Below are 14,787 nucleotides of genomic sequence, written 5' to 3'. Positions count from 1 at the left end.
TATTCTTAGTACAAAGCCCAAATCACTTAACGCAGCCTGCAGGCTGCCCGCCTATTTCTACAGCTTCACCTTGCTCTCCTCGCTCCAGCCTTCACTCAGTGCCCCCTGGGTACCATGCTTCCTCTTGCCATGGTATCTCTTTTCTATCAGCTTGGAATCCTTTCCTCTTCCAACTCTGCTGGTTGATTCCTATTTATCCATCAGATCTTAGCTCATTTATCACTTCCTCAAGATAGCGTTTACAGTCTCCTTGACTAGGTACAATGACCTTATAAACATGCTTACTCTCCTAACTCCACGGCCTTTACTCAGTAGCACTTAATGCATTTGAGATTTTAAACTTTATATGTGTGATTCTCAAGTTATTGTGTTTTTCCTTTTTTTTTTTTTGGCCTTAATTAGACCATAAGCTCCGTGAGTGTTGGGCCTTATCTGTTTCTGCTTGTATGTGGACAAAGTAGGTATACAACATTTTTAAAAATATGTTTTTATAGTTGTTCTGTTATATTCTAATAGTAAAATATTAAGTCAAAGGATACCATTAATATTCTGTGCAATTCATCAACACATTGTTTCCTTTTTCATACTTTGCTTTTTATAATGTAGCCCTACTTTTTTCTGGAGGACTAAGGAAATGAACAGGAAACAAACAAATGTACAGAAGTCAGTCATCATGAGTCAAAAGTCACTGTGCTCACTGCATGAAATAATAAGCTGAAGGAGTGCCTTTAAACAAGCAGGCAAATGGTTCCTAAATGTTCACTGAGAGCACATTCAGATCTATACATTGAAGGAAGCCAGAGTGATCCAATCATGTAACAGGCTTAGGAGATGTCCTTGGCAAGGACTATTCAGATCTAAATGGTGCAAAGCTGTGCTGAGAAAAGTAAAATTATTCCAGGAATTTTGGCTTAACTCACATTGCACTCTTCTACTGAGGCAGACTGTAGTTAGAAAATCAATCATATCATGTGTGTGTTCAATAATGTTATTGAAAACATGGCCGTCATAATAAAAAGGAATAGCCGTAGTTTTACCATTTTTATGAAATTCAATGACAGCAGCATATTTATTCTGTCCAAAGAGTGGTTATGACTCTGAGCTCACTGCTAAGAAATATAACTTTAATTTGATTCCTATACAGACTTGGGTAAATTGAATTTTATTTACAAAACAAAGAAAATATTATTTCTTCCTCACTAGCATTTAAACAATAGGTTATAAATAAACAATATAAAATTTCCTTTCTTTGTGACTAAGGTATACACAACAATCTTTCAGAAGTTTAAATAAGTAGAGGGAAAGTGCTTCTTAGAGATTCCTTTCAGCCTAATATTTTTAACCTATTCAAATAATAATATAAACAAGTTTCACATTGGGAAGACCTACAACAATGCAATCTGCAACTATCTATGATAAAGTACAAATTATTTCCTAAACTAAAATATTAAATTTTAGATAAAATGGCAGAAACACAAGAAATGTTAACAAGAAGAAATTATTTAATTCTCTTTAAACTAGAGTTCAGATGTCTATCATTTTTACTCTATCTACCTAATTTTAAACATTAATGCATCATGGATTGCAAACAGCTAAAAGTAAAACACATTGAAATCAAGTTACTTGAAACTAACTAATTCCCAAATAAAACTGAAAATCCCAAAATACACATATTCTTTTTATAGCTGAAGAACTAAAGGTGAACATTTTATATTAACTCGTCTCAAATTATTTAATTGAAACAATCAAGAACATATTAATCAATCAATGCCTTATACCACTGAAGACTAAATTTCAATACCCTTTTACCCCATTGCAAATAGAAGGATAAGTGGGAAATGCTGAGGTTAAAAACAAGTTGAAGATCCAGAGGGAAACAAAGGAACTGTCATTAAAAGCCAGTCAAAAGACAATGCGATTATACCTGAACTCATCCCTGCCACCAAAAAAGGGCAAGGGCAGCAGAAGGTCATTTAAAATATTTATTATACAGCGTGATACTTATAAAAAGCAATTTTCAGAAAGTAAGATGTCTTATGTATTTTTTAAAAACCTGTAATTTCTCAAGAGATCTAACTATCATTAAGAAGAACTGATTTAGAGTGAGTCACCAGGGAATATGTAGCTACAAAAGTTCACTGGTTCTTAAAAGGAAAACTAATGATATAAGAAAGCAAAACAGTTAACTCTTAAAAATGCAACTGAGTATAAAATATATTACATTTCAAAGTACCTGAGAATAGGTTCAATCTCTTATACCAAAAAAGCATCCATGAGAAAAATTTGTTTTTCTAACTATCATGAACAACTTCAGAGACTGAGAATAAAACCACTGTACTTCTACATAATTAGGTAAAATATTAAATAAGGTCTCTGCTTTCTTATCATCGAGTTTAGGAACATTGTCTTTACAAAAATGTTAGTTCAGTCTTCAATGATCATGGAAGTGTTCAAATTCCTGCTGTGTAAACAGTGTAAAATTACAAAGTGAACAGATATTTATGACGCCACCAAGCAAGGGAGAATGAATAGGCCAAATAAAGGCAAAACCTTTCAAATGAACTTGATACTTACCAATAATCCACAGTATGAGAAGATAGTCTATTCTTTCAAGGGCTGGCCCCATTGTGTTTTTCTTATCCTCATTGTAGACAAGAGAGTATAGGTTTAGTAACAGCAGGAATGTGAAATATGATGCTCCATGGATAATAAATTTCATAAAAGGTGTATGAATGATTCTGCCAAACTGAGACTTGGGAGCTATCAAATAGCACAGTGACAACACTGGCCAAAAGATGCCAACTGTTAAAACAGTTATTATCTTCTTACAGGTGGGCTTCCGTCGGTAACCTGACATCTGTCCAAACCAAACAGTGTTCAGGAACTGCTGGCAGTTAGACTGCGAAACAAACTGAGAAGGAGCACACACATACAGAGAAATGTAAAATAAAACCTGTGAATAGGATCTGATAATACCATTACTTAACTGATATTCAAAGTTTTAATAATAGTGTTTCTTTTATTTTTCTAAAAAATAGGACTGCTTCACGAATTTGCACATCATCTTTGTGCAGAGGCCAGGCTAATACTCTCTGTATTGTACCAGTTTTAGAACATGTGCTGCCAATGTGTGCACAATAATAGTTTAAAATCAAGTTTACACAGTCCACATAGCTTTTTTTTCTTTCTTACATGCAATAAAGAGTATAAAGGTTAAGAGCATAGACTCTGGAGCCGGATTACCTAGACTCAAATCCAGGCTTTGCCACTAATTAAATACCCTAAGCAAGTTTTTAAACTTCTCTAAGCCTCAAATTTCCTTTCTGTAAAATGGGGATAATAACAGTATCTACTTCATAAACTTGTTATAGGATTGAATGTAATGCTCCTAGAACATTGCCTGGTTCAGAGCAGGCACTACTGAGTATCAGTGACCATCACGAGCCTACTTTGCCATTTTTCAACAGTCAATTTATAGTACTCATAAGGACTCATAATAACGTTTGTGAAATTTCAAAGTTAACAAACACAGTCCACAGAAACAGACTTTCGTCTACAAAACTAACGATCTCAGTTACAAGAAACCAAGATGCCAAGAGAGCAAAGCAATCACAGAAAAGCAATCAAAGTATAAACATTAGACATATTTGTGATCCATGAAAACACTGAGAATTTAAAAATGCACTAAAGATACTCTTAAATCTGCTTACAACTGAATTCTGTGTGAGAAGAAAAGGAAAGATATTCCCAGATAAGAAGGACATTCTAGTTCAAGTACAGAAATTAATTTACCAAAGTTTACAAAGCTTCTTGGTTGACAAATTCCAAGAAGCAGTATTTTCCCAATACGTACAATGCTCACGCTGTGAAATTAACATAAGGATTCTGGTAACTGGACATAATGATGTGATCAGGTGTGAAACTGCCAAAGTAAAGCATAAGTGATCACAGTATCATTCAGGTATCTGAATAATATTTGATCACTCTTCTGTTTCCAAATGATTTATCCTGAGATCAATATAATTTGTAGAATATAATTTGCAGCATACAACACTATAGTAAAAAACTATTGTTGTTGTTCCTGTTGTTGTTTATTGTGCTTATCAAGAAATTTCCTAATATGCTATACTTTTTTTTGGCACTTAAGTCTTACTTCATTCTTTATTCTTCTGCTCAGATTCAGGTGTTCTGAGGGAATCTTAATTTTTCCTTCAAGATGAAATACTGGAAAGAGAAATAGCCTTTCCTCCAACCAATTCCCCAGTGTAGCAGCATCCCAAACTGAGTGATTTTACCCCTCCACAAGTATCCAAGCAATCTCAGGACTGTTAGCTGTCTTTGCCATCCTCTATATAAGGATGATTCCATTAACAGTAATGCTGAATGTGCAATTGGAAAAGTTCTAAGTCTGTGGTGGATTTAAAACGTAGACACAATTTTTTTGATACTCTTTTAAGAGGTGGGCTATCAGTGTTCCCTATGTTTCCATTCAATAAGCTTATGATTGCTTTAACCAGTAGGTTCTGGAAGGAGTGACGCTATGTAACTTCTAAAGGTCGGTCGTAAAAGGATGTGCAGCTCCCTCTCTGAGGACCACTTGCTGTAGGAGCCCTAGGTTGCCATGTGAGACGTCCTGCTCCCCTGAGCCCGCCTTGCTGTGAGGAAGCCCAGGTTTCATGCAGGCTCCGCTCAGCCCTCAAGGCTTCTCACTTTTCAGACTGTATTTAGCTACAATATGATGATGCCAGGAGAGCCACATTCGACTCCATTATCACGTCATGAGCCTCTCTGACTTGGCTTTACACAACAAGTGAACAAATAACAACAAGGAAACAATATCGGATACTCTATTTTTAAACAAAAAGGTACTGTTACTATAGAAGGAACTAGTATTACCAGATATAGAAAACAAACTATGACAGACAAAACGCAAGATGGAAACTTCATTATGAAGTCACTTATGACATCAGATCTGATCTGCATAGCCACTATTTTGTAAAAACATTAAATTAATATCCCTACTATTATAATACTAATTGTTAAAAATAATAGCAACCACCACTGAACACTTAATGCTAGTACTCATTATACTAAACTTTTTAAATATATATTTCGTGATTTAATTCTTAAAATTAAGTCCAGACAAATTCAATAACTTTCCCAGGGACACAGTTTTCCTGAAGCAGAACTAGAATCTCAAACTAGATGTGCTGCTCCAAAGCCATCAGACTACCGTGGAGGAAATAACTTAAAAATATCACAGAAAACCTCAGACCTCCTTTTGGTTATATTTGATAGCAAGCTTAAGGCGACTCAAATTCATTCTTTCTTCTAGTAATCCCCGCTTGTCCAGGGGCTCATCACTAGATGTATGGTTTAGAATGACTTCCAGTTCACGTGAATTCCGGGCTTGTGCAAGCAAATCTTTAGCAAACATTTTACACTGCCGGGCTAGTTCCTCATAATCACTCCTGCAAAATGCAACAGTGGATTATTAGAAATGTCACTTCCATTTTCTATTTAAGCTATTTGCACTAGAAAATGTCTACTCAGTAATATTTTAATTCCAACAGGGGTACACAAAATCTGAAATCATTCTGTGTCGACATCAAAAGAACCTACTGGTGCATTAATTCTCCACAGCTTTGGAGAAAACTGTAACACAATTATGTTCTGTGTTCACACCGATAATATGAGATGAGCACAGTATTTCCTTATATATACTGATATTCCTAGAAATTCTGATAATATTTATCAACCAGTTCTTCACTTAACTCCTTTGCTCTTATTCTCTGTAAGTTTGGTAGAAAACTTCCTTTTATATTACTTAGCTAAGCAATTGATGATAATATCTTAGTGCTATCCAATAAATATTATTACATAGTTTTTAACTAAAAGTTTTTTTAATAAGCCTTCAATATGTTTATGCTACTTCTGATCTTAAAATAGTATTTTGATTCACTTTTAAAGTCTTCATTATAACAAAATACACGTTAGAAAAAAAGATACTGTAACATGCCTAGTAAAGAATTCTCTTTCAGAATCACTGTTCTTTGAAACTTAAGATTTAACTCTTGTTAAAGGCAGGCCTAAATCAATTTGTGAGAAACAAAAAAGTTTTAGTGGATAATTCTTTTTAAAAATATCAATTACATAAAATATGATTGAGTGTAATAACAATAAAGTTAGAAATAAATAATTATCAGTCAATTGGACTTCAGAAAATCATTTTTTATTCAATTTTTTTTAAAAGGGAAAATAGGAAGATTTCCCATTAATTAATTTTTCTATACAATGGGGTCTTCCATGAACTGGCTGCATAAAAATATAACTCAAAGAATTAATAGTTCTTTCATAGACTCTACCATTTTTCTCATCCATTCTTTGGTTTCCTACGTAACCAAAATACCTAAGAATAAATAGCTGTATTTCTTTAACAAATGAAGTGTTACTTGCTTCTTAGTCTAGGAACTAACTGCAGATGGGAACATTCTTCAAAAGTGTGTATTATTACACAGATATCTCATTTTCAGAAGATAAACACTGTAAGACCCCTAGATTCAAAGGTAAAATTAATACATTTTATATTTGATTAATCTCTAATAGATTACTGGAAGACTACTAAATAGCTGTACAGTTTCGATGGAAATGTAGCCGACTAGACACAAAAAGTCCTGTGTTCCTTACAACTGCTCTTACTTTCAGTGTCCACTCTGTTCCTAGCTGGATGCTGGTGTAAGACATCTAACCTATGCGATCACATCCCTGCCTAAAAACAAGGGATCCTAGAAATGGATTCTGTGGTAACTTCCAAATCTAACTTTATTAGTCTATGATTACTATATTACCATAGCAGTTGCTTCAAATCCTTTTTGGAAGGCTTTGAATAAATTCTATTTTATATGGTATTCTTGATAGCTGCGTTCTTGATAGCTGTGAGTTCTAGAAACTTTATTTTATATGGAACTCAGAACTCCAATTATAAGATTATAATAGAAAATTCTTCATAATTAAAGGAATAATTTATTAACAGCCTCATGTGCTAATAAAGTTAAAAGTAGCAACAAGTTATATTTTCACCATGTTCATCCAAGACTCTGTCATTTCAAGTTTAAATAAATTTTAATTTGCCCAAATTAAAATACAGTGGTTACAAACTGGAAAACTTATAAGCAAGTAGTTTTAAAAAGTTCCTAGAACGCACAGCTATCAAGAACACACTACATACTGCTATAAAGTCAAAAGAAAATCACGGGCTTCTTTCCGCCTCCCAGTGAGAAATTTGAATTTTCCCCGTCTTAGCAAGGCACTGGAGGAATGCAACATAAGACATGGGGCTCCCACACCAACGGGACATGAAAGAAGAGGTAGGGGCAGGTGTCCCCCCCCACCCCGAGACCACACAGCTGGGACTGGCAGGAAATCTTTTTTTTTAATTAAAGTTTATTGGGGTGACAATTGTTAGCAAAGTTACATAGGTTTCAAGTGTACAATTCTGTAACACATCATCTATATATCACATTGTGTGTTTACCACCCAGAGTCAGTTCTCTTTCCATCTTGATCACTTCCTCCTTCTTTGGAGGGCCCCGGGGTACTTTTACAAGGGAAAGTCTCAAAGCTTTTGCTCAAGTTTACCAAATGTAGTTTTCTAAAGATTTTTAATGTTTAAATTAGTAGTTTAATACCTACTTTTTCTAAAGTCTTTTTTCCCCTCCAACTTACTTCTCTAACGGAAAATGATAACAAAGTGCCAGAATTACACTTAACTGTTAATTTCAGAAAAAAACTCAGACGCGGTATTCATCCCTCTTGATCAGTAGCATTTTATTCTTATGTCTACATGTTATGTTTCTCCTAATAGAAACTCTCACCAAACAGCGAAAAGGGAATGAGTCTGTGTGTGTGAAAGGTCCCTGACATACATAAAGTATTCCATACACTTCTCCAAGTTATGAAGGATCACGCTCCAAGGATGATTATGGAATGTGGGAATGGGGGGGAGGGGGAGGTTGTACAGAGAGCAGTTATAATTAGTCTGCTCTTGCTCAAGGCCACCTGCCCCCCACCCCCACTACTCTTCACGCTGCCCCAGGAGGGATTTAAGGGCAGAGGGCAAACGGGAAGGAGTGACCTAAGAAGAACCAGGGTCTATTCCACAGAGGGAGAAGGAAATCCCAAGTAGGTGGCAACAAGGTCTGGTCATCTTGGATCAAATGTAAATAAATATAAATTATAATTTGGCCTGTGAAAAAAACTAAAGCTGAAAAGGTTGTTTTTTTTAAAAAAAAAAAGATATAATTCATAATGTCCATTCATTCCCACCTGAATTCCACCTCCACAAGGCTTAGTTCTTTTAAATCAGCACTAAGTTCAAATGCTCTCAGAATGGGATCCTCCTCTGTTAACATTATTAGAGCTGGACTGGCCAAACAACGATATATATCAAGACGAAACCTGTGATAAAATTTGATTCCACAATATGAAATAAAGTTATTATAAACATATGATTAGTACTTGTAATCCATAATTTTCATAAATTTAAAATTATAGTATTATAAAATCAGAAGAAAATAAAACCAATATAATATACTTATTACAAGATAACCTGAATAAAAAGACTTTAAAAATATTTTGAGAAAGCATTTGAGATCTTGCTCCCTGGCATATGTCATCAGTTTGCCTCAAATAAACTCTTATAAAAAGTCAAAATAAATAAATAAATAAATACATAAATAAATAAACAGATAAGTAAATAATTTTGAGATATAAATATTGAAACATTTTAAATCTATTGCTTCTGTTTATTCTTTTCATATTCATAATTCATAATTGTTTTATTTCTTTTCACATTCAAAATTTTGTATTCTTCAATGCAATTTAAATTTTTCTATTCCTGAATCCAATATTATTTTAAATGAAATATGCTAATAACTAATACATTTTGATTATGATGTGGATGATTATTAAATTTTTCTTTCCCCAGTGATAAGATCACTTTAATATGCTATAATGCCATATATATATACACACATGCACACACACACACACACCTCACGTGACTCATTCAACCAGGTTATTTTAAAAGATGTTTTAAATCTTAATGAAACCGTGCATTTATTCATTATCTCTAGCTACCAGAGTAGTCCCTTTATCTTCTGTAAACTAATTAATGTTCATATTAAATATCTAAACAGAAACCAAACCAGAAAAATTTTGCTATAATGCTTACATTTGTAAATATATAATTCTTAATTTCTAAATTTGGTAGATATTACATAATGTATATTTTTCTTTTAAATATAAATTTAACACATGCTTGTTATTAAAAAAAGGAAGCAGTTTAGAAACAGATGCTCCCCAATTCTCTTCCTTCCATTAATTCTACTCCTCAAAGATAGTTACATTTCAGAGAACTGTGAATATCCTTCCTGATATCTTCTATTCACACACAAACATAATCAGACATACTGATTGTATGTCTGTATGTAAAGGGACAACTCTTTGTATGTCACTACATATAGAGGCATCTCATTATTTCTGAAAATTAGATGGTTTTCCATTTTATGGTGGTCCACCAGATCTCCATTAATGGAAATTTAGGCTGCTTCTAATGTTTTACTTCTATAAATAATGCAGCAATGAATATTGTTTAGTTCATATATCCTTTACATACTTAGAATTGCTAGATAAAATGGCATGTGTATTTTAAATTTTGATACCTATTTTCAAAGCACTAATAAGGAGAGCTTGCTTCCTCCCACATCTTCATTAACACTGCCATGATAACAGATGAAAAATGGAATTTTAGAGTTATTTTACTTTGAATTTCTTTAGAAGCATAAGCATCCTTTCATGCTTACTATCTATTTATACTTCTGTGAATTGCCTGCTCATTTTCATTAACCTATTTTTCTGGTGATTTTTAAATATTTTTAAAAAATCAATTTGTAAAATCTTTTTTACATATCAAAGAAATTAGCCCTCTGTCTAGTCAAAAGTATCTTAAATACTTTTTCCCAGTTTGTTGTTTGTATTTTTTACTTTGTTTACAATGAAGTTTTACTATATGGAAGTTTAAAATTTTTATTTAAATAAGCTTCTTGAAATAGTCCTTATTTACCTTATAAGTTTCATGTCTTTCTTAGATACAAAAGTAGAGATTATGTAAGCCAAAGAACAAAGAGAAGAATGGAAAAAAAATGAACAGAAATTCAGAGAAGTAGAATACTGTTAAATACAACAATATACTCGTAAGGGGAGTACCAAGAGAGAAGAGAAAGGAGAAAAAAAAATATTTTTGAAAAATGGCTAAAATCTTACCAAATATATTGAAAAACAATAAACCTGCACATCCAAGAAACTCAACAAAGTCCAAGTAGAGACCACAAACATGGCAAATATGCTAAAAGTCAAAGACAAGGAGAAAAACCTTAAAAGCAAAAAGAGAAAAAAGATGAGTCCCTTACAAGGGAAACTCAATAAGACTAACAGAAACAATATAAGCTAGAAGGCTGTGGGATAATATATTCAGAGCGCTCAAAAAAAAAAAGAGCAAGCAAAACAAAACAAAACAAAACCTGTCAACCCCAAATCCTACATCCAGCAAAGCTACTATTCAAAAACGAAGGCAAAATAAGAAATTTACCTAGTAAACAAAAACTGAAAGAATATGTTGTTAGCAGACCCATCTTACAAGAAATACTAAAGAAGTTCTTCAGGCTGAAAGCAAGTGGTGGTAATTCAAGTCCACATGAACAAAGAACAAAGTAAAATTAATTATGTAATTATAAAGGACACTATAAATGCATATTTTTTCCATTCATCTCTTAACTGATTTAAAAAGCAATTATAAAAAAAGCAATTATATAATGATATATATCTATAGATAACTATATATAATGTATTGTTTGGCCTATAACACAAAAAATGTAATATACTCGTATATTTCATATATTTGCCAATAATAGTATAAAGTAGGTGAGTGGAATTAAAGCTATAATAGGCTCAGGAAATGATGATAGACAGTAAAGTAATAAGTATAACAATACATTGTTGGGTTTGCAACATTAATAGATGTAATATAACAATTACGTCATTAAAGGAAGGAAAAAAGAATACAGCTAGCTGTACAGGAGTAACATTCTATATAATTTTAGAATTAAGCCAGTATAAATCTGAAGCTGATTCTGACAAGATGTATGTGGTAAGCCCTGGGACAACCAGAAAAAAAAGAAACCCTAGAAAATGCATTAATGAAATTAAAATGCTACACTAGAAAATATACATTCAATGCAAAAGAAAGCACTAATAAAGGAATAGAGAAACAAGAGACATGAGACATAGAAAACAAAAAGAAAAATGACATATGTGAATACAATTATATCAATACCATTAAATGTGAATGGTTTAAACAATCCAATCGAAAGGCAGAGGTTGTCAGACTAGATTAAACAAAACATGATCCAACTATATGTTGTCTGTAAGAGACACACTTTGGATTCAAAGACACAAACAGATTGAAAGTAAAAGTCTGGAAAAAGATCTATCATGCAAAGAGCCCCCAGGAAAGCTGGGGTAGCTATAATAATATCAGATTTTAAAACAAAAAAAAGTTACTAGCAATAGAAAGGGACATATTATAATGCTAAATGGGTCTATCCATCAGGAAAATATAACAATTATAAACACGTATGTAACTAAAAAGAGAGCACCAAAATACAAGAAGAAAAATTGACAGAAATGGAGAAATTGATAACTGAACAATGAGAGTTAAAGACCTCAATACTCCACTTTCAATTATGGATAGAACAACTAAACAGAAGATCAACAAGGAAATGGAAGAACTGAACAACACCATTAACCAACTAGGTGTAACAAATATCTATAGGACACTCCATCCAACAAGGACAGATTATACATTCTGATACATTCTGAGATCTAATATTCATCTCCAGAAACTGATAGAACACATAGACAGAAAAACAGTAGGAACAAGGATGACTCAAACACCATGACACAATACATATGATCAAACTGAAATTTCTGGAATGGTCACCCTAAAACAACAGAATACATATTATTTCTTTTTTTTTTTTTTTTTTTTTTTAGCATCTACAAAAACCTTCATTTATTATCATATTTAATGGCCTATTTGCAACAACAAAAAAATTGAATTTATCAAGTTCAAGGTCAATTTAAAAAGAGTAGGGCCAATATGAAGAAATCAATTGTATTTTTACATATAGGCATTGAACAACTGGAAAATGAATGTCCAAGCCAGTAGTCTTATAAAATGTCTCAGTATACACTTAATATTTGATTCAGGTTAAATATTTTTGAATATCCTATTCCCCTATTAGCTTTCATTCAACAGTTTTAGTACCCATTGATGATTTCTCTGAATTAGTTATTATGGTACTGCTTGAACAATGGCATTTTACACACTTCCACATTTATTAGCTGGCATTCTGTAGACAAATTGTTTATCATTTTCCCTTGAATCATAATATCATTATTTTTAATCCATTACTACTTTTATTCTTTGCTTATATGTTTTTCTGTTTTACTTATAAAAATTTCTATTTAAGTATTACAATTGATACACTAAAGTACACAAATCTTGTGCTCGCTTCAGCAGCACATATACTAAAGTACACAAATCTTAAGTATATGGATCAATGAATTTTTGTACAAATAACCACCACCCAAATCAACATAAAGATTATTACTAGCTCTCCTGAAGTCTTCTCATTTCCTCAAAAAACATAACCACTATCCTGAATTCTACCATGACAAATTAGTTTGACTGATTTTTTAACTTGATACGAATGTCTACTCTTTCATGTCTGGACTTTCCCGTTCAACATTGTATCTGTGAGATTCGTCCATGTTGCCCCATGTATCAGTAAATCATTCTTGTTTTATACCACAGTTTATTTATTCATTTTACTCTTGATGGATATTTAGTTCATTTGTGGTGTGAAGCAATTTTGCCTCATGCAGCTATGAGCATTCTTAGTCATACCTTTGGTGTATGTATCTAAGAGTATATACACCTAAGAGTAGAATTGTGGGTCATAGATATGCATATGTTCAGCATTAGTAAATACTAACATAGTTTCAAAGAAGTGGAACCAACTTTATGCTTCCATCCGCTGGATATGAAAGTTCTTTTGGCAATACTTGTTAATGTCATTTTTTAATATAGCACATGTCTGGATATGTAGTAGTATCTCATTAAGGTTTTAATTTTCATTTCTCTGATGACTGGTAATGTTGAGAACATTTTCATATTTTTTGGCCATTTGAATAACCTTTCATAGTTACCTTTTAAATTCTTTTGCACATGAAAAGAAATTATAAATATCTTCTCCACTCTGTGACTTGTTTCTTTACCCTTTTAATAATGTTTTTTGATAAACACATTTTAAAAATGTTAATGAAATAAAATTTATTAATCTTCTTTTTTATGTAGCTTATGCTTTTTTGTTCAGTTATATTTGCTTCATTGAAAATAATAATTTTCGTCTCTAAACAGCTTTTAAGATTTTCTCCTCATCATTGGTCTAGCAGTTTTATTCTAATGTGCTCAGGTGTGCATTTCATTGTATTTATTCTACTTAAGGTTTGCAAGAATACATATTATTTCAAAAGATAATAGAACGTTCTCCACGTTAGACCACGTGCGAGGCCACAGAACTAGTCTTAATACATTAAAAAAAGAATGAAATCATACAAAGTACATTCTCCAAATAAAGCAATGTTTTCTTAGCTATGATACCAAAAAAGAGATAACTGGACTTCATCAAAATTTAGAACTTTTGTGCTTCAATGTACAATTTTTAAAATTTTTTAAAAACTAATAGGATGGGAAAAAAAATTTGTATATCATATAACTGATGAGAGACTTGTATCCAGAATATATAAATAACACCTACAATTCAGCAAAAGAGCAGATAACCAATTAAAAACTGCAAAAGAGATTTGAACAGACATATCTCCAAAGAAGATATACAAATGACCAATAAGAACCTGAAATATACTATTTATATGAAATATGTAGAACAAGCAAATCCATAAGAACAGAAAGTAAATTTAGTGAATTCCTGGGGCTGGGAGAGTGACTGCTAATGGGTATGCGGTTTCTTCTTGAAGTGATGAAAATGTCCTGCAATTCAATAATGATGATCAATGCATAACTCTGTGAATATCATAAAAGCATGAATTTTATGGCATGTGAATTATATCTCAATAAAGCTGTTATTTAAAAAGTACAGTATATTCGGGCCAGCCCGGTGGCTCAGGCGGTTGGAGCTCCGTGCTCCTAACTCCGAAGGCTACCGGTTCGATTCCCACATGGGCCAGTGGGCTCTCAACCACAAGGTTGCCAGTTCAATTCCTCGAGTCCTGCAAGGAATGGTGGGCTCTGCCCCCTGCAACTAAGATTGAACACGGCACCTTGAGCTGAGCTGCCGCTGAGCTCCCGGATGGCTCAGTTGGTTGGAGAGCGTCCTCTTAACCACAAGGTTGCTGGTTCAACTCCCGCAAGGGATGGTGGGCTGTGACCCCTGCAACTAGAAAACGGCAACTGGACCTGGAGCTGAGCTGCGCCCTCCACAACTAGCACTGAAAGGACAACAACTTGAAGCTGAGCTGCACCCTCCACAACTAAGATTGAAAGGACAACAACTTGACTTGGAAAAAAGTCCTGGAAGTACACACTGTTCCCCAATAAACTCCTGTTCCCCTTCCCCAATAAAATCTTTAAAAAAAAAAAAATACAGTA

General features: G+C 33.1%; 1 protein-coding gene across 4 annotated transcripts in view; it reads right to left on the bottom strand.

Moving 5' to 3' along the window:
* TRPC1 (transient receptor potential cation channel subfamily C member 1) overlaps window positions 1-14,787 on the bottom strand; it is a 73,327-nt gene that overhangs the window by 28,807 nt on the left and 29,733 nt on the right. For all 4 annotated transcript variants that reach the window (XM_081064636.1, XM_081064637.1, XM_081064638.1 and 1 more), the window contains 3 exons: window positions 8,325-8,456; window positions 5,276-5,471; window positions 2,575-2,911 (listed from right to left, as the gene is read on the bottom strand). In XM_081064636.1, the coding sequence (XP_080920762.1) occupies window positions 2,575-2,911; window positions 5,276-5,471; window positions 8,325-8,456 (665 nt within the window). The remainder of the gene's footprint in view (window positions 1-2,574; window positions 2,912-5,275; window positions 5,472-8,324; window positions 8,457-14,787) is intronic.

The sequence above is a fragment of the Rhinolophus hipposideros genome (genome assembly GCF_964194185.1).
Source record: "Rhinolophus hipposideros genome assembly, chromosome: 2".
NCBI classification, from domain to species: domain Eukaryota; kingdom Metazoa; phylum Chordata; class Mammalia; order Chiroptera; family Rhinolophidae; genus Rhinolophus; species Rhinolophus hipposideros.
The sequence above is the reverse complement of the archived record's forward strand: the minus strand, read 5'-3'. Positions and strand labels throughout refer to the sequence as shown.